Source organism: Canis lupus, chromosome 1 (genome assembly GCF_048164855.1).
Source record: "Canis lupus baileyi chromosome 1, mCanLup2.hap1, whole genome shotgun sequence".
Classification (NCBI taxonomy): domain Eukaryota; kingdom Metazoa; phylum Chordata; class Mammalia; order Carnivora; family Canidae; genus Canis; species Canis lupus.
In genome coordinates this window covers 59,623,280-59,643,749 of record NC_132838.1, presented here as the reverse complement: position 1 = coordinate 59,643,749, position 20,470 = coordinate 59,623,280, and the positions used below count along the sequence as shown (strand labels likewise).

At 43.2% G+C, this 20,470-nt stretch overlaps 1 protein-coding gene and 1 long non-coding RNA gene across 4 annotated transcripts in view; both read left to right on the top strand.

Annotated features, from left to right (window-relative positions):
- Positions 1-8,838, top strand: part of MCM9 (minichromosome maintenance 9 homologous recombination repair factor) — a 123,976-nt gene extending 115,138 nt beyond the window's left edge. The window contains exons 13-14 of one of the 3 annotated variants that reach the window (XR_012033731.1): positions 496-745; positions 902-1,240. Coding sequence is in view for 2 of the 3 variants with exons in the window: in XM_072831819.1 (XP_072687920.1) it covers positions 496-562 (67 nt within the window). In the remaining variant the exon portion in view is untranslated. Of the gene's footprint in view, positions 1-495; positions 856-901; positions 1,241-8,761 lie in introns of those variants that run through there. The other 2 variants (XM_072831832.1, XM_072831819.1) reach the window with 2 other exon arrangements.
- A 1,668-nt stretch (positions 8,839-10,506) lies between these two features.
- Positions 10,507-14,946, top strand: LOC140636607 (uncharacterized). The gene is made up of 3 exons (XR_012033825.1): positions 10,507-10,649; positions 12,881-13,278; positions 13,657-14,946. It is a non-coding gene; the product is annotated as an uncharacterized lncRNA (long non-coding RNA).
- The last annotated feature ends 5,524 nt before the right edge of the window (positions 14,947-20,470 follow it).

The window sequence follows — 20,470 nt, the reverse complement described above, 5'->3', positions numbered from 1 at the left end:
AATCAAATAAAATGGGAAAACAAATCAGGAAATGGGGTAATGGCAGCCATTTGAGGAGAGGAAGTAAAGCCGACTGGTGAAGTCACCCCTAAAATGTTTCTTGCTCTGCTCTGAAACCTCATTTGCATAAGGGTTGTAGTGAGTGGAAATGAGCTTGGTTACCAGATAAGTACAGGTAGGGACCCTGCCTCTATCACTAGGCTCTGAGATTGGACAAGTTTCTTTATCCTTCTCAGCCTCTTTTTGGGGATAATTCCAAATTTTCCAAACTGTGGCAAGAAACAGAGATCACGTATTGAAGAGCAGTTGGCACAGAGAGGCACTTAGTACATGGTGAAATGAACAATAATAATAATAACTGTGTGCCCACTGATGCACTGGCCTGGTGCTCAGCACGATGGGAGCAAGGAAAAAGTAAAGATAACCAGGAAACTAGCAGGCCCCAGCGAGAGCAACATTAAACTCATTTAACTTGCCTTTTATTGTTCTTACCAGGTTCACCCACATTTCCCTTAACTTCAAGTCAAATGATGACCCAAGAGATGATAATAAGACAAAATAATGTCAAGAATTGTGAAGGGTCTGCCATTTTTACCCTGCTCTCAAGCTAACAAAGCAGCCAATCACAGCCTCACTGGAGCTGGCCGAAGACATGAGACTCCTGGCCAGAGACAAAGGACTTTATCACAGCACAGAAGGCAGAATGAGCTCAAGTCCCATGGGGATGATGCAGAGGTGGACACAGGTGGCTACTGTGCACACAGTGGGTGTATGTCATAACTAAGGGACCATAAGTTTGGGAAACACCCAATCTCATAGTGGGGTGTTAGTGAGACAGGGATACTGAAGGACTCCATAAAAGTCTGCTTTTTACTCCTTTTCCTGTTTCTATTCTTGCTAGGAAGAAGCACTTCACTTTACACACGCCTCAGAGGGCAAATTACGTATGTCCTCCTCGTAAAGGACAAGGAGTTAATGGTCTCTTTAGAATAAATAACATCTGAAGAAGGACCCAGTGAGAATGACCAGATGAAGCTATTATATACAGACCACCAGATACCTCAAAGACCCCTTGGATCCAAGGAATAACACCTGGATCCTCAACTTTGGTCTAACTGGTTCTTGGATGTCTGAGAGGACCACAATCCTCAATAAAAATCCCCAGATCATAAACAAAGACAAGATGCACTCTGCTTTCCTTTCTGAGTCTTCCAGGTGCTTCACTTGTATCTGTACTCTCTGTTTTTTCAATAAACTCTGCTCCCACTTCCTGCTGGCTTGCATTGGATTTCTATCCTGCAAGAGGCCAGGGATCCTCTTGGCTGATCCTGCTGGATCCTCTCTGGGGCCTTGGATCCGGCCCCATAATTAACAAACATTAACAAACCCACCTAACCATTGTCCCAGAGGGAAACTATATTATCCTCACCAGGAAACAAATCTGCCCTTTGCCCCAGAGAGAGACTCTACTTCTGTCTTTCAAGATTCTTCTGTATACAAATATCCTTGAAAAGACAATCTGGAACAACAGTTATCGCAAAACATTTAAAAACACCACAGGCATTGTCCCCTATCTTCAATGACTAAGATACAACCAGAGGCAAACCTCAAAAGAAAATGCTGCAATTAGGTGAGATGTCTTAAAACACTTATTTATTTAATCAATCAATAAAATTGATAATCTCACATGGAATCTTAAATAACAAAGCTCCTGTAGTTGCCTCAGACTATAGAGAGAGACAGTTAATGCTCCATCGTATACAGGCTTAGAAGCCACCACCCGCACATCATCACAGCACCGCAACTGTGTGGAATGGAACAAACAGGGCACCTCCTGCTCACATCACCACGGAAGGGCCCACAGTGATATTTTATCATCATGCAATTTCCAATCCAATGTCAAATGGAACTGTAGCCCATTGAAAGAAAATGCACTAGGGTTTCTGTTTTGTTTTGATTTGCTTTATACCTAGGGGGAAGAAAGAAAGAAAGAAGCAGCTTTGTTCCTTTCTAACTTTCTTTGGGCCTTATGAGATTAAAAATGGTTTTGGGAAGAGGATTGGCCTCTTGTGAGGATTATGGAATCCTGAAATTTACCCAGATTAGTCTTCTTACTAGTGTGCCTTTGTGAGGTCAGTTATGGTTCTCCTAAGGCCTTGAGAACCTAGAGTCCACACCACCAAAGAGCTCCTAGCATTTCAGATCCCACCATGGAGCACACCTTTGGAGTCCTAAAAGCAGAACCACCTCGAGGACTCATTTGGAAGACCGCTCTGCCCCCGTGTCAGGCCACATAGGGATCTCAAGTTTTAGTTCAAGAAAAAAATTATTATCTGTGGCAAAATGAAGTAATTGTCATAGTAAGGAATTTAGGAACTGTCTTATTTGAGAGTTTGGTGACAGAGCAGCCAAAGTGTGGGTGACAGGAAGTGGATAGGTGACTTGGGCGATGCCCTCCTATCTCCACTTCTAATAGGACACATGCCCCACAGTTGCCAAAGCCAAAAATCTGGTTATAACTCTTCTCCCTCGCTTTCCACATCCAATCAGTCACAGAGTCCTGCTGATGCTCCTAAATATTTCTCAGATGTGCCCACAATCTCTTCGTCTTTCTAAGAAGTTCTCTTTTTTTATTCTGTGGGGAGATACACCATAGAATACATATATGAAACTTTTCATTTTTTTGTTGCATCCTGTGAGGTCAAAATCTAATTGGATTTTTATCAAGCTCTAAGAAGAGTTGGCAATGTACTCTTCTAACTCCCACCCCCTTCCAGAGCACACTCAGCACACAGGCACACACATCCACACCTGTGCGTGGGCGCACGCACCCAAATGGGAGACAACACTTCCTTTCATTCCTTGCACGTTCATTCCCTTTGCCCAGAACTCAGTTTTCTCAATCCTCTCTAGCTGTTATCCGAGAGGAGACCCTCCAGTGCAGATTTTCAGCACAGAGGCAGGGTCTTGGCTGGCCCAATGAAGCCGGGATGTTGGCGGCCCTGCCTCTGCCTGCCAGGAGCCCAGCAGTGTGATCCCAGCCAGGGTCCAACCTCAGCTTCAGGTGTCCTCAACCTGTCCCAATGACCTGAGGCTGAGCCCATTCTCCTCCCGGGGGGCTGGAGCTGTGTGAGCCGGACCAAGGGTCAAACCCTCCATCTGACCTACAGATGCATAGGAAATCCATTAATATTTGAATCTTGAGAAATACACTGCCAAAGACTACTCCACTATAGTTTCTTGAAGCAGAGCAAATAACTATAATGCAAACTGGGAATCAAACTTTCTTGTTAGAATCCTGGGATCCTATTATTATATTAAAATACAATGTCTTCTTAATCTTGAATGTTTTACGTAAATAGCATTTTCTCAGTAGCAGACGTGGCTTGTGTATATGATAAATAAATTTCACTCTCCTATTAAAAAAATTCCCTTTACTTTGAAGGAACTTTAAAGGGGAGCCCTCCTCCCCCAGCATTCCCTTTCCCAAGGAAGGAGAATTGGCCTCTGTGATTTCACATGGAATCTGCCAGCAAGAGCTGCTGGAGAGAATAGACAATGGGGCTCTCTGTATCACTACCGAAAAGAAGAACAGAAATGCTGACATTTCAATGATTATATTTGGGATCCACAGTCACCCTGGCCATCCCAAAGATCACTTAATAGATGAGTCTTATCTTGTTTTCAGAGCTTAAATTAGCTTTCAAATATCAAAAAGGTTAGAGAATATATCAGTTAGTAAGGGAGGGAAACCTAGCTTCCTTCTCCGTTCCCATCACACACTGCTCTGTGTGTGTGTGTGTGTGTGTGTGTGAGTGTTATTTCACTTTTTTTTTTTTTTTTTGCATAGATTTTGCAATGCTGGGAGCTGCAAAGACCTACAGGCTTTACATCCTCTATGTAAGCTAACCACACATTAGGACAGTTATTTCAAATATTCTGTTCTTTCTGTAGGACATATTGTGGTTTTTTTATTGAGCAAATAGATTTACTTAAATGTTTTAGTATCAGGACTCAGCACAATGCCTCACACAGAATACTGACTAAATGATTACTTTTATGGCCTTATACACTGCGGAATTCTGCTAATAAAGATGGATACACAGAAAACCCACTCGGTAACATTCCTTAATTCTCCTTTGGTAAAACAGAAATTCCAATAACGCCTGTGCTTCTTCACACACAGTCTTTCAGAGATCTTACTTACCACAGAAACGAGCCATATGGCTGCTGCCCTAAGGGCCCATGTTACCCAAATGTCACTGCTTTGCACACACACACACGTGGACTGTTTCCTTACAGACTGCAAGAAGCTGTACCTTAAGTAACCGAAGCAGAATTGTTATTTGTCAAATGTCAAGAACAAAATACATTTTTGTAAGTCAGTAGTCTTGTTTATAACCAACTCAGTTACGTAAATATTCAAAACTCAATAACCTGGCTTTAGGTTTCCAGCTCATTTGCACAAACTAGGAACACTCGATAAAGCTTAGAAACCACTTTCAGCTATGTCTTCACACTGTGGGTTCATCAGACTGAGGAATTACAAAAGTGGGTTTGTCAACCCTCTTAAAGATGCATGTGGACCCCTGTAGGCCCAGCCAACTGTTGGCAGCTGTGGTATGTTCACCGGAGCCACACCACAGCTCAGGTGTGTTAACCTGCCAGGTGTTTTCTTCTGCGACTGAAGAGCTCACGAGGACCTCAAGGCTCAGCTCATTGTGCTGCAAGTTAGCTTACCTAGACTGATGGCGGGTCCCTGTTTGAGCCAGCTTGAATATGACTTGCGTTTGGAGGTGGGAGATGGGACCATAACAGTACAAATTGTGTAACACCATGATGGTTTTTCAGCTGAAATAGAAAGAACTTTTATTTTTAATTTTTGCATATGTACCTGGGGAAAAAAGTCAGATGTTGAGGACCTGCGTCTCAGAAGCCAGTTCCGTGATCAATCTGAGGGACCAGGGGACCAGGACAGAAGGTGTTGAGGGCACAGGAAGACCCTGCGGTGAGCAGGGACATCGGCTGCCCCTGGGACACCATGGCCACGACTCAGGTGGCCTTCCTGGGACTTTATGAGTAGCCAGCATCACAGTGAGGGTTAGAATTCATGGCTACAAGAGAGACAACATCTAGAACTCTTAGAAAGAATATGTGAATTGAGGAAGGTGCAGAAGCCCTTCACGAAGAGGTGGTTTAAAAGCCATGAAACTTGAGCTAGGACTATTGTCAGGAAACAAAATCCCAGTGTCCACAGCCCGGTCTTTTTCTATGGAGACACTATCAGAGAGCACCGACCAGCAATCAAGAGCAAATTAATTCTGATCTTTACTTGTATCTCTCAAGGGACATTCAAAAACAAATACAGTTTATACCCTCGTCTCATTACAAATCTCCTTTCCCTTCCTTCCAAGCTCCCACACATTCCTACCCTGTAGCCTGCTCGGGCCTCCTGCTCTCTGCTTCCTTTTTGAAGCCTTTTCTGACACAAACCTTCCTTTCAGTGTGCTCTTTCCACAAATAATCTGTTCTGAAATGTGTGTGCAAGGTTCGCTCAGGATGGGGGTGTAGTGGTACAGAATGCCGGGCAGGAAAACACCAGCATTTTCCTCCAGGGATAAGGGAAGTGGAGGCTACGAGTACTGAGACATTCATCATTTCCGTGTCCGTGCATTATTGATGGGCCCTAGCAGATGGGCTTGAGAGACCTGGGGAGACCTTTGTTACAGAAATTGTGAATTCAGGCTTTGTATTTAGTTCTCCAGCTTCTCTTTTCTACAGAGTTTCCCCAGCATTCAATTATTTATACCTTTGACAAACACTTATGGAATGCCTCCTCTACACTAGCAGCTCGGAAAGAAAGAAATATTCTAGAGAAGGGAACAGAGAAGTAGATAAATACATTAGGGCAGTAAACACTAGAATCAGAGTCATCTATAAAAACAATGACTGGTTTTTGCACATCTCCCTTCCCCAAAATTCAGTGGCTTACACACAAAAGGTTCATTCAGTTCCCTCTTACACGACGGTTCCAGCGTGAGTAGTCGAGGGATGCTCTGGAGGGACCAAGGCTGCTTCTCTTAGTGGTCCCTTCGTCCCCTCGGGGGTCGCCCTGGTCTGCATATTCACAAATAACTCACCACCACCTCTGTGGCAGGTGACTGCATATTCTGACTGGCAGGAAAGGGAAAAAAGACAAAGCGTTTCCTTTAAGGAGTCGGCCTAGTACTTTGATTCTGCTTACATGTTCTCAGCAAGAATTGACTCATTTCATCACATGGAGCTGCAAGGGAGGTGAAAAGAGTGCTGGCAAAAGCTGGGATTTTGTGTTTATTAAATGAAGAAGGGAAGGATGGGCCTGGGGGCAACCACTTGTGGTCTCTGCTACCACCGGTAACCAGCTCACTATTTCCTAAGACTGTGTTGGCCAAGCAACACTTCATGCTGAGGAGTGGTGGCTTCTAACCCTACGATGTCTTACCCCCCCCCCCCGCCCCCGATCATGACCAAAATGTAGCCCAAATCTGGAAAAGCCACAAGAGAGAGGGAAACCAGAAGACAGGTACTTCTGGTACAGGGAGCATGAGGTATCCATCCAACAGTTCAAGGCTCTAAGCTAAGGAATCCGGGTAACAGATACCACTGGGTATCACCACTGCCCATGGTGGAAAAGGAGGTACTACCTGTAAATACTCCAGGTTTGAGAATTTATCAAAATGTAACATTCTGTGTCCATCCACTCCCATCCATGGGGTGCACACAACCTTCTGTGGGAGCCTCACAGTCCCCTCAGACTGCTCTTTATGTTACACTTCTACAGCAACCTCAACAACACGCTGACAACCGGGTGGAAGAAGTGGCAACACTTTTACCTGGTCCAAGAGCAAAGGCAGTAGGAAGGGCGTGTAAGGGCCAGAAGGGCGTTCAGAATAGCTCACCTTCCTGTTCAAAAGAGCACACGCTGTGTGGCTTGGTGCCACCGTTTTGACATGGACACTCTGCTTCAGTCATTTTGACCAGAATGAAACCAAACGATTAACTTTTCCTTTTATTTTCCAAAATGAAAACCACTTTTTTATTTTCATCTGGTGACAAACTAATAAATTCCCATTTAAAAATAATCAGACAATGCCCAAAAGTATAACATAAAGCCCATCCAACATAAAATACTTAAATACTTACTGGATATATATATTCTCTTATATATACTTAAAATACTCTTATAAATTAAATCCTCCTATAAATATTTAAATACTTACTGGATATATATATATATCCTCATATATAAAATATATAAGAGGAATATTTATGAGAGGAAAAATAAATGAAGAACTATAATCTGTTAACATTACAAGTGACATTTAGCCTGTCTACTTATTATTAAGTATTAGTAAGAAAACAATGAGTGGGGGCACCTGGGTAGCTCAGTTGGCTAAGCATTGAATTCTTGATCTCAGCCTGACCTCAGGGTCATGGGTGTTGGGCTTCATGCTGGAGGTGGAGCCTGCAAAAAAAAGAAAACAATGAGCTATTCTTCACCTATGAGATATATAAAATATATACCTATATATATATAAAATATATAATACATATACATATTTTTTTTTTGCCAGAATTTGTCCACTGAGTACATATAAAAACCCCTGGTTAGGTTTTCTGGGCAACAGATTCTTTTTTTTTTTTTATAAATTTATTTTTTATTGGTGTTCAATTTGCCAACATATAGAATAACACCCAGTGCTCATCCGGTCAAGTGCCCACCTCAGTGCCCATCATCCAGTCATGGGCAACAGATTCTGAGATGGAATATATTGTGAGACATTTCTTAAGGATTGTCCTTGGGGTCAACACCACCTGTGGAAAGGATGAGAGCAGCGTTGGGTAGTGAGGGAGACAGCTGTTAACAGGCCTGATGATCCCATTGGGGGCGCTGGAGTGAAAATAGCCCATCAGAGTTGTTCTCTGTTGAGTTAAAATGACTGCCTTGTGTTCCTGCCTGTGTCAGGATGTGCCCACCAGCCCTGCTCAGGAGGGTGAGACATTGGAGAAGTGGGTCTGCAATGAGACAGTTCCTGAAGGTGCAGACAGTTCGGGCAATAAGTCTTTTTTTGAAAGGGGCATCTGGGCAGGGCCTCTTCATGTCCATTATACACATGCACATGCGCACACGCACACAGAGTATAATTCTAAATAAAATGTGATCATTTCCTCGTGAGCCCAAATATAGATCATATTCATTTTTTTTTTAAGATTTATTTATTTATTCAGAGAGAGAGGCAGAGACACAGGCAGAGGGGGAGAAGCAGGCTCCATGCCGGAAGCCCGATGCGGGACTCGATTCCCGGTCCTCAGGATCACACCCAGGGCTGCAGGCGGCGCTAAACTGCTGCGCCACCGGGGCTGCCCAATCACATTCATTTTTAATTATCGTGGAGTCTGTTGAATGGATGCATAATCATCAAATCCCTGTTGATGGGCATTTGAGAACCTTTCCGACTTTTTTTGTCTTTACAAATAACTCAATCCATGAACATCCTAACATATGCATCTTTTCATACATGCCTAATTGTTACCATAAATTAATTCTCCGAATTGGAATTGCTGAGCCAAAAGGTACGCATAATTACGTTTCGAAGTACAATGTCAAAGTACCCCCCAGCAAGCCTGTACCAATTTACCTGACGATAATTAACATCAATCTTCTTAATTTTTGCTAATCTAATAGGTGAAGAATAGCTCATTGTTTTCTTTTTTTTTGCAGGCTCCACCTCCAGCATGAAGCCCAACACCCATGACCCTGAGGTCAAGCTGAGATCAAGAATTCAATGCTTAGCCAACTGAGCTACCCAGGTGCCCCCACTCATTGTTTTCTTACTAATACTTAATAATAAGTAGCCAGGCTAAATGTCACTTGTAATGTTACCAGATCATAGTTCTTCATTTATTCTTCCTCTTGTGAATTATCTATTTCCATCCTTTGCCCACTTTTCTCTGGCTTGGGTCTGTTCTATTAAAGATAGTAAACTCATCTGATATGTATGACACAACGTTCTTTCCTACTGTATCATCTGTGTCTTCCTTCCTCCTTCTTTCCTTCTTTCCTCCTTTCCTTCTTTCCTCCTTTCTTTCCTTTCTTTCGTTCGTTCGTTCGTTCTTTCTTTCTTTCTTTCTTTCTTTTCTTTTTCTTTCTTTCTTCCAGCTTAGTTTGGGTGTTATTCCTACCAAGTTTCTCTCTACCCAAGCCTACAGAGATATTCTCCTGAATTTTCTTATTGTACTTTTATAAATGCTCACACTTTCAAGTTTTGTTAGTAAATAATGTAAAAAACAAACAAACAAAAAAGATATGCTGTCCCCAACCCACTCCTTAGTGTCATCTAATTCCCCAACCACGCTGAATTACCTTGTACTGAAAAAATAATATGAAAAAAACAGTTTCTGTTTTGTTTTTTTTTTTTAAAGTAGTTATTTTGAATCAGCTGCATCAGATTGGCTGCTTTAATAGTCTTCCCTCCATCAGAAATTCCCTTGAACCCTCAGAACCACAGAAGCCCTGCCTCTAGCCTATAGGAGGCAATGTGCTTTCTGCCCCTGGTATGGCTAACCTCAGGTGACCTTCCTGGGCACGAGCTGTGGACAATGTAAAGTGAACAAAAGTGCAGCACCTGTCCTGGGCATTTTTCTGTCCATCTCTACCTTCCCCACATTCCTTTTTCCTCTCACTTAGTTACAAGGTACAGGCTTCCCAGCTCTGTACCTGGTTTTACACAGGTTATCGAGTCTGCTCTTCCTTCCTGTTGCTTTTTAAAAAACAACTCTATTGAAGTATGACTTACCCACCACAAAATTCACCCATGTTGAGTGCACATTGCAAGGATTACTAGTAAATTTCCCAGGTTGTGCAAGTTCTGCACAATCCAGTTTAGAACATTTCATCCCAGTAGGATCTTTCATGCCCACCTATAGTTAATCCCCATTCCCATCCCCAGGCCGGGGCTATCACTAATCTACTTTCTATCTCCATAAAGTTGCCCTTTATGGAGTCATATGCTCCTCTGGTTTTGACATTCCCTCTTATCTCCAATGAGAAAATTCCAGATCCAGCTCAGCTCTGAGGAAAGTGACCAGCCAGACCCAGGTTTTCAGAGCTAGGAAATGACGGAGCTCTGACCCAAGCCTCGTGATTCCAGATTCTTTCCACTCCCTCCTGTTTTCCTGATCTGAATGTATTCTCAGTGTTGAATGGAAAATTTGGTGATGGCCATCTAGAAAGCCTCAAAGATCAGGGACCTTCTGGGTCAGGACCCTGAGATCGTGACTCTTCTCAGCCACCAGGGGGTGCCCCGAAGATCTATCTTTGAACTGGCTTTTGCTTGTGGCAGCTGGGCATCTTAAGAAAGAGAAAGTCAATTGTGACCTGGGGGGGATTTTTCTGGGTGGGATTTTTTCTAACAACGCGTTTCCTCTCTTGCTAATAGCAAATAGCAAAGAAGAATAAAAGCTAGAAGGCTTTTGGCGTACACTGAAAATTTCTTTTCAGGCTTCTCAGACCAGGATTTCTTTTTTTAGAATATAACTTCAAAAGGAGATACAGACTTGATTCAGGAATCTGATGAAGATTCTTAAGTCATGACCGTCTTGCATGACAGGTATCGATTAATCATAATATTAACAGGATGTTGCTAATCTTTTGCATTTTTACTTAACTAAATTAATTCTTTAGGGGAAGGGAAATGGAAAGATTTTTTTTTAAGGTTTTATTTATTTATTTAAGAGAGTGAATGCTTGGGAAAAGCAGACTCCCACTGAGCAGGGAGCTCTACTCCGGGCTCGATCCCAGGACCCTGAGATCATGACCTGAGCCAAAGGTAGACCTTAATTGACTGAGCCACCCAGGCCCCCTGGAAAAAGGTTTTTAAGTTGCCCAAATCCAGTATTTGTGTAGCTAGAATGAACTAGATAACAATTCAATATGACAACTGAATTAATCTTTTGAAAATAATTTTATCATGATATTTCCCTAGCTATGTGGACTAAAAAATGGCTAAATTTGGTTGGCAGTTTTGACTTTGAAAGGATCTCAGCATCGTCGTCTCCAGAATCCAGAGGGTATATGTGTCTGTTGGCCTCCTCTGACTGAGCACCTCCTACAGCCTCTTCCAGTCTGGAGGGATGGATGAGGGCTGCTCAGCAGCCAGAATGGGAGCTCCTAGGAGCAGCTTCAGGGAAGCTTAATAATGAACTGTGCTCAGCACCACACCTGCCGGTTGGCAAAGTCACTGGAACCATCTGCCTGGTGGTGCTGTGTCCCAGCTCCCTTCATGGACTGCAGGCCCCAGAACCCTGGCTGCAGCTCTGGGACCAGCCAGTCACAAGACATGGGTTTTATGACGGGCTCTTCCCATACCTAGCTGTGTGTCACGTGTCCTTCCTGGATCTCATTTGTAAAATCTGTAAAATGGCAATAATAATATTTGGCTCACTGCCTTTTACCATGCATGGCCCGTGAGAGAGAGAGAGAAAAGAAGCCAGGGGGAAGGCTCAGAAACAGAGAGGAGGAACTCCAGGAGGGACAGGGTGAGAGAGAGAGAAACACCGCAGCTCCACAGGTGCCAGCCTTCTGGCAAGCACCCTACGGTGTGTACAGACACCCTGGCCTACTCTTCATTCTAAGCCACCCTCCTCTGAAAAGTGGAAAAGAATTCATTCCAGTTTCGTGAGACAATTTTACTAATATTATTCAAGCATCAGAGCTTCAAAAACATTTTAATGCTTTGCCAGGAGGATTAGCTTGCTTTTACCATATAAATGAGCCCCCAAATATCAGGATTGGATGGTTCCAGTTAAAATCTCACATTAGCGGAAATGACTCACTCACCGGAAGGAAGCGGGAAGATGTGCCTCTTTACACCTACCCTTCACTTGACAGCTAAGCCACCCATGAAAACCCTGCCTTTAAGCGGTGACATTGAAAGGAGGGAGCTTGGAATATTTAAAAATAGCAAACCTTCACATTTCAAAGCATCTGAATATAAGCAGTAAATTCGTATGCTAATCAGGACACACAGCATTCCAGTCACCCCTGTGGGGTCCCTGTGGGGTCCCTGCTACCTGTGGGAAGCAGCAGGTTTGCTGCAGGTTCCCTCCCCAAAAGGCAGGCCATTCCAACTGGGGCCACTGAGTGCTCCCTGACTGGAAAATACTGTGTCTATAAAAACTGATTAAACCCTAAGGTGGAGACAGCGCTTTGTAAAATTGTGGTAAAGCATACATGAGATTTGCCAATTTAACCATTTTTAAGTGTACAACTCCTTGGCATAAAGTACGCTTACAAGAATGTGTAAACATTATCACTATGCATTTCCAGAATTTTTTTTATCATCCCTTACAGAATTAAACATTAAACAGTAACTCCCCACTCCACCTAGCCCCTGGTAACCATCACTTTTTTCTCTAAGTTTTTATTTAAATTCCAGTTTCTTGGGCACCTGGGCAGCTCAGTGGTTGAGAGTGTTTGCCTTTAAGGCTCAGGTCGTGATCTTGGGGTCCAGGGATCTGGCCCCACATGAGGCTAACCATGCGGAGCCTGCCTCTTTCTGTGTGTCTCTCATAAATAAATAAATAAAATATTTTAACAAACAAACAAAACTTCAGTCTCAACCTTTCCCCAGAGCTACACATTTAATTACTGCCCGAAAGAGCATTGCTCTACAGTTGGAAACACCTACACAACTACCTCTTGAATAAAATTCATCTCTAAATCAACCACAATTCACACATTTAAAATAGCATATAAAAATGTTAACAAAGATATTAATGCTAATAATGATCTATCTTTAATCTGGACTCACGTAGTCTCTTCTTTTGTGCTTTTTTACAGTATTAGGCATTTACTGTAACTGGCCCCTTTCCAGGATACTGGTTCTTTGAAAAGCACATGGATTTCATTGTGAAGGAAATACAGACACTTAAAGCCTTTCTAGGATCCCTTCTCCCCAAGGCCTTTTGCTAATGTGTACCAGAACATTCTTGAAAGGAGAAAAAAGAAAAAAAGAGAAAGAAATGCTTTGTAAAGAAAAGGGTCTGCCTGTGGGCATTTCTGGCACCCCTGCCTTGTATAAATCTGCAACCTAGTTAAGAGAATGGGAAATAGGTTGTTGTGTGTGGTGCTTTCCAGAATAAGAGCTACTCTTCATCTGAACACTTACGATATGCCAGCCACTGTGATACGTTCTTCCTGTGGATAATCTCATTTGCTCATCACAACTGACCAATAAGGTAGGAATCATTTTTTTAAAAAGATTTTATTTATTTATTCATGAGAGACACAGAGAGAGGCAGAGACATAAGCAGAGGGAGAAGCAGGTTCCCTGTGGGACTCGATCCTGGAACCCATGACCTGAGCCAAAGGCAGATGCTCAACCACTGAGCCATCCAGGTGCCCCTGGTGGGAACCATTTCTATCAATATTGCATATATTGAGGAATTGAGGCTAAATGACCTGAGAGGGCTTGCCCAGAGTCACATCCAAGTGAGTGGTCTAGCCAGAATTGGCACTCTAACAGTCTGACTGCAGGGACCTCGCTGAATTAAACCACGCTGATTTAATTTATGCAAAATCTCTATAATGTATACATTTTTACTTTTATTTTACAGATGCCAACCCTGGAGCTTAGAGTAGCTCATTGATGGGCCCAAGGTTGCAGCTATTACATGATTGAGCAGAGAATCTGGTTTGGTATTGAACCCGCAAGCCCTTGTTCTGTCCTGTTCCACACTGTCCCAGAGCTGCTCCCCTTCCCTGGGGAGCGGGAGCCGAGGGGGCAACTTGTCATTCCCAGCAGGCTTTGCCTGTGGGAGGGCTCCAGGGTCTTGAGAGAGCTCTGCACACATCCTCAGGGTCTCCCTGCAGTCTCGCGAATGGCACTTGACAGGAATTCGATCATCAAAGTTCAGTTACTGAGGGTATGAAAATAGCACAAATTGTAGGGTTTGCTTATATGCTCTCTGGCCCCAATAGGAACCACCAACCAACAAATGTAGGAGGTCCGGATGAAGGAACGGAGAGCACGTGGTAATAAATGTACAAGTGTTTTATGGAATGTTCAAGTGCTCTTACCCTTAAATGTTTGATTTTTCTCTCAGGAAAAAACGCAACTCCAATAATCTAAACTCTATAATTTAGGGCAGGAGCTCTTCCTTACCCTTTGTGAAGTTCTTGCAAGCTTAAAGGTATGACTCAACAAGCTTCTCTCCAGACCAAAATGTGATGTCACACTTGGACTGAGAAAGGAACTCTATAAAAATATGTAAATGTAATTTTTATCCTAGAATGTTAATTTTATCCATGTGACTGTTGAGAGAAAAGGATGGCAATACCATCTGAAAATGAAAATACTCTCAGTCAGGGAGCTGGTCAAATAGTAATTATGTAAAACCTGTGCTTGATAAATTTTAAAGATACCCTAGAGTCATACCATTTAAACACTCAAAGCTTATTTATCTGTTTTTTGAAACATTATTTTTCTTTAATTTTTTAATTGAGGTGTAATTGGCATCACATTTTACTAGTTTTGGGTGGACAACATATTGATTTGATACATGTATATGCTGTGGAGTGACCACCACACTCAGTCTAACCTCCATCAGCACACATAGTTATGACTTTCTTCTCCTTGTGATGAGAACTTTTAAGATTTACTCTCTTACCAACTTTCAAATACACCGTACAGTAGCTTTTGTTTCAGACTGAGATTTGAAGGCCAGGAAAAGGGTGTTCAGGACACAAGTTGGCCACCCAAGGTAGATTGGAAAAGATAGTTCTAGGACAGGGACCTGCGGATCCAGAAGCTCAGCTTCTCGTTCTTTCTCTTTCCCAAAGGCAAGAAAAGATAAGCTACTGAAAGCTTAGGACTAGTAGGGCTGCTAGAGCTTTCCTTTAAAAAAAAAAAATTTTTTTTTTAATTTATTTATTCATGAGAGACACAGAGAGAGAGAGAGAGAGATTGAGAGAGAGAGAGGCAGAGGGAAAAGCAGGCTCCATGTAGGGAGCCCGATGTGGGACTCCATCCCATGACCCCGGGGTCACGAACTGAGCCAAAGGCAGATGCTCAACGGCTGAGCCACCCAGGCATCCCACTGGAGTTTTCCTGTAAAGAAGCAGTAAGGGGACAACAGCTGGTAAGTGTGTCCTTATCAGAAGCTGCTGTAAGGAAATGCCCCCTTCCATGGCACAGTCACCCAAGCCGGCCTTTTCAAGTTGCCTCCCCGCTGGTCTCATTCAGAAAGCAGGGCCCCCTGGGCAAAGAGGGCAAGGAAGCTAAGGAAAAGTGGGTCAGAGCCTGCCTCAGCCTACTTGCTCCACATAGAGATTCTTTTGTTTCCTGCTTGCCTTCATCATTTCCTGTCCCTCCCTTTATTTGGGCCTGGAGTTTGTCTGCCTGAAGCAGCTCACTCAGCCATCACCCATCATGTGGCCCCCATCCTCATCCTAGTCTTTCTCTTTGACATGTCTGCTTTATTGGGGGCTGCTCGCTGTTCTCTTGGAATGGAACATGAATAGGCAGGGGAACCCCAGAGCACCTACCAGCAAGCCCTCCCCAAGTGGGAAGAGGTTCCGAAGGTTGGCCTTTGGAGAGAGCCCCCCAGGTCAGTGGTCAGGTTCAGGGCGGGGAGGTCCGACTGTCAGAATAGAGAAAGTGGGAAGGACGAGTGGAAAGTTGGAAATAACAGGTTGCTCAGCCTCATTGGAGACCACACGTGCCCCAAGAGGAGGCAACGCCCGAAGCAGAGTAAGGGGAAAGGAGAGGGAGTCTGGTGGGCAGTTTTGCACAGCTGGGGCCCAAGAGTGGGGCTGGGGGCAGAGTGGAGCTACCCAGACTGAGCCAAGAGGCCCGGATCCTAGCTGTGGCGCCAGAGGGGTTTGGCAGCTAGAGGCCCAGCCTCTGGATCCTCCACCTTGGTTCTTAGGGTGATGGAAGTTCTGCTGAGCAAGACACGAAGGGGCACTTCTCATGCCTAATCCTGCCCACCAGAACCTGCCTTCTTCTGAAGCTTCTGTACGTTATGTTCACTATTACCTCACCCTACCCTTCTGACCCTTGGCCTTCTTTGTTTTGATCATCTCTCTTCATCCTAACGTCATCTTCTGCGCTTCTCTGTAGATCCTGCCTTATTGGCTGTCGTGGTGCTTCCACATGCCTTATCTCCAGCCCTGTTTGGAGCCTACATTCCAATTCTCTGGCTTAATCAGCCTCCCCAGACCCTGCTCGAGGATCTCCCACAGTCACTTTATTGGCCCGCCCTCCCACAGCCAGCTTTCATGGCAGAAGCTTACACCGGGGGGGGGGGTGGTTGGGGGAGGCACAGTTGGATGGAAATATGGTACCACTCTCCGTCCCAACCTCTTGATTCAGGGTTGGATGGGGTGTTTCTGGTTCACATTCTGGAGGCTTATGGTCCTTTTAACTCAGAGTACAATCACTACATTGGAATCAGCACTTCTCTTAGGGGATTCTAAGGGCCAGGGAATTGCTGGACACTTGCATCACTCACCTCGAGGAGTCAGAGCAGGGCCACTGAGTTCTGGGACCTCTGGGGCTGGTCAAGATCACCTATCAGTAATTCCTGCCCGCTAGGTTGGTATGAGCACTTTATCTCTTCCATCCACCTCTCAAACTCACAGTTGGGGCATTCACAGATTGGTCTCATTTATCCAAAATTCCCTGGCCCCTTCTTGTTTGCTTAACATAGGACTTTGGAATTTCTTTGTCCCCTTATGGCAGCAGCTCTGTTCTACATAATTCTTTTGGCACAGAGTTCTAAAAAGATCCTGTAGTTTTACTTTGAAGTTGATGCAAGAAATATTGCTTGTAGGACACTGGGAAAAATCTTTCAGAAGGAGTGAAATATTAATTATATCTGATATTTATCTGGCCTTTGATGTAGAATGAGGACTGTGTTGTTTGCCTGGGACAAACAGTGCTTTCTCTCATCTCCTTTTTTTCCCAATAAACTCGAATTCTCCTGTAGTTTCCTATTAGCCTTAATGTTGGAATGTGGGAAAGGTTTGTGATTTTGAAATGTAGGGTCTTTCTGAGATAGGGATGAAGATATTACAATTTTACAACTTGTCTTAGAAAAATAAAGGATTACAAGAATAAGAAAAATTGCAGGAATTATACTTACATGAACGTTGAATCCAGGGTTGTGTGGGTTGGTGCACTTTGCAAAGGATTGCCACCAACACTGCAAAGAAACTTATGACTTACTGAATTATTTTGATGCCCACAGAAATTACCTTGGAAGTGTCTAATACATGAAGATTATTCTGTTATTTCTCACTAATTATAGGGCTCAAATTTTGCAATTTAAATACTGTGAGCTTTGATGTATAATGACTGGAGTCAGCCAAGGAGGACTTGATGCATCTTATAAAGAAATGAAATGCTATAACATTGTGCTTTTAGAGAAATCTTAGAACAGTCTTGTTATTACCTATAATAATTAGTATTCATGGAGTACTTTTTTTTTTAAGATTTTTTATTTATTTATTCATGAGAGACACACAGAGAGAGAGAGGAAGAGACACAGGCAGAGGGAGAAGCAGGCTCCATGCAGGGAGCCTGACGTGGGACTCGATCCCCGGTCTCCAGGATCACGCCCTGGACCGAAGGCAGTGCTCAAACCGCTGAGCCACTGGGGCTGCCCCAGTACTTTATATTTTATATTATAGATGGAGTTGAATCGCCTATACCATTTCCTTACCTTTCTTCACAAAAGTAAACAGTATAATGAACTTGATATTTAGCATTCTCATGCATGGTTTACATTAATTAATTAATTACATTAATTCATCTTTAAACAATATATGATATTGTTTCCTGTTTTGAAATTTTATGTAAATGTAACATACTGTATAAATCCTCTTGCAACTTGCATTTTTTTTGCTCAGCAGTCTGTTAAGATTTAGTCTATTGATATGCATAATTCTAATTTATTTAAATTCTCTGTGGTATTCTTTTATAGGACTAGACCTCAAATTATTTATTTATCCATATTTCCTATTGGTGAATATTTAGATCATTTTGATGTTTCTCACCATTAGAAACAGTGTTGTAGTGAATATTTCTGGGCATGTTTTCTTGTGCATATTTGTGAAGATTCCTTAGGATATATATTCCTAGGAATAGAATTTCTGAATTTTAAGCTTTCCCTTCACTTTACTAGACAACTGTTCTTTCAGGAAAACTTTTGATTACAGGTTATAAGAAAGCTTGCTAACAGTTGTTTAAACAATGAAGATTTAATCATCTAACATTGTCAGCAAAAAGACCCAGCCACTTTTTATACTCTTGCTACCTTAGTGCAATGGCTTTGTTCCTCTTGTTTGTCACCTCATGATCACGACGAAATGGCTTCTAGAACTCTAGGCATCACAGTCTCATTCCGGTCATTGTTCCAAAAATGAGGATAGAGTAGGTGGACAAGGTGTTTTTGTCTGTTTGTTTGTTGTTGTTTTATATTCGCTTTTTTTTTTAAGATTTTGTTTATTTATTCATGATAGAGAGAGAGAGAGAGAGGCAGAGACACAGGCAGAGGGAGAAGCAGGCTCCATCCAGGAACCTGATGTGGGACTCGATCCCAGGTCTCCAGCATCACGCCCTGGGCCAAAGGCAGGCACCAAACCACTGAGCCACTCAGGGATCCCCAAGGTAAGCCAATCTGACTGGTGTCCTTATGAGAAGAGATTAGGACACAGAGACAACACAGAGGAAAGACCATGCGGAGACACACAGAGAAGATGGCCATCTTCAAGCCAAGAATAGAAGCCTCAGAAGAAGCCAACCCTGCTGCCACCTTGATCTTAGACTTCAAGCTTCCAGAGCTGTGAGGACACAGTTTCCTGTTATTTAAAGCTCTCAGTCTGGATATTTGTCATAGCAACCCTAGCAAACTCATACAGGCATATTCTCTATGGTGAAGGCTTTTATATTCCATAAGGAAAAGGGCGTGCTCTGCAATAATTACAATGCAAGGGCAGAGTATGGGTAACCACTATTTGAGAGGGGTAAAAATGGTACAAGGAAGAGAGAGATCACTTGTAGCTGTGGGAATCTGGGATAACTCTGTGCAGGGGGTCATCTTTGAGCTGAGCCTTATAGATGACATTGGAGATATGGACATTCTGGATGGAAGAAATGACATGAGTTGGGCCCAGAGAAAAACCTAGAGCTTTCTAGAAGAAAATAAATATCCTATAACAAGTTAATTCTCAGTTTAGCTGCAGCCCCCAAAATTAGAATCAAAGGAATTGATGGCATATACTTGTTTGTTCAAAGTTAAATTTCTAAACTACCTTCATAGGACATTATTTTTTATTTTTTTAAAGATTTTATTTATTTATTTATTTATTCATGAGAGACACACAGAGAGAGGCAGAGAAACAGGCAGAGGAAGAAGCAGGCTCGCTGCGAGGAGTTTGACATGGGACTCAGTCCTAGGACCCCGGGATCATGACCTGAGCCAAAGGCAGACGCTTAACCACTGAGCCACCCAGGCACCCCTCTTCATAGAACTTTAAAAGGAGGTTGGCAAAAACCAGTTTCACATCTCTTGGCACCTTCCACAATTGGAAGATGTACAAAAGCTATAATTTACATACAAAAGATTATTGTTGGCAAGAGATTAGAAATCTGACAGATAATTTCTTTGGAGAAGGTTGTGGGAGTACTATGGCAGTCTTCCCCCTCTTTGGAAATCTTTTCTTCCTCTTAAGCCAATTAAAAGGAAATTTTAAGGATGCTACTCAGAGATGTGGACCTATGTCCATTGGATTCTATGAGGACAGGAGGCTGCTACTGGACCCATGACTGGAAAATCCTAAAGTCAAGAATCTGTAAATGGATAATTGCATAGGTAATGGAGATTGTGGGGACAAAGGGCACTTGAGTGTTTTTCCATGGGCTAGAGATGGCCACAATGGAGAGAGAGTCAGCATGCCCAAAGGCCTTGCTTAGAGGAGGCTGTGACCCTAACAGAAGGAGTAGATTCCCAGGTCCGGGGACTGAGGGAGTATATTGAATGGAAGGAAAGTCATCCCCCTGTCCCAGGAGAAATCAGGGATATATTCCAGGTGGAGCCTCCATAGATCCACAAATACACTCCAACAGAAATATCAGCTTTAAACCTATGCCACCTGGAGTAACCCACTACCAGGTCCCCTGGTGCCAGTCAAGACAGAAACTCTCCTTCTCCTACCCTTGCCTCTCTCTCTGTCACCTTCTGTGAGGATCAAGGGTTAGTCCCAGGAGCAGAGGACAAAGAGGCATGGTCAGAAGCTCAGATATAGTAAAAGATGAAGAAGCCAATCATGCCCTCTTTCCCTACAGCATCAGAGCAGTGCAGCTTAAGTTGAGGAAGAGAGGCTTTGAGCGAGATTCGGAGTTCTGACTATGATGTATGACTCAAC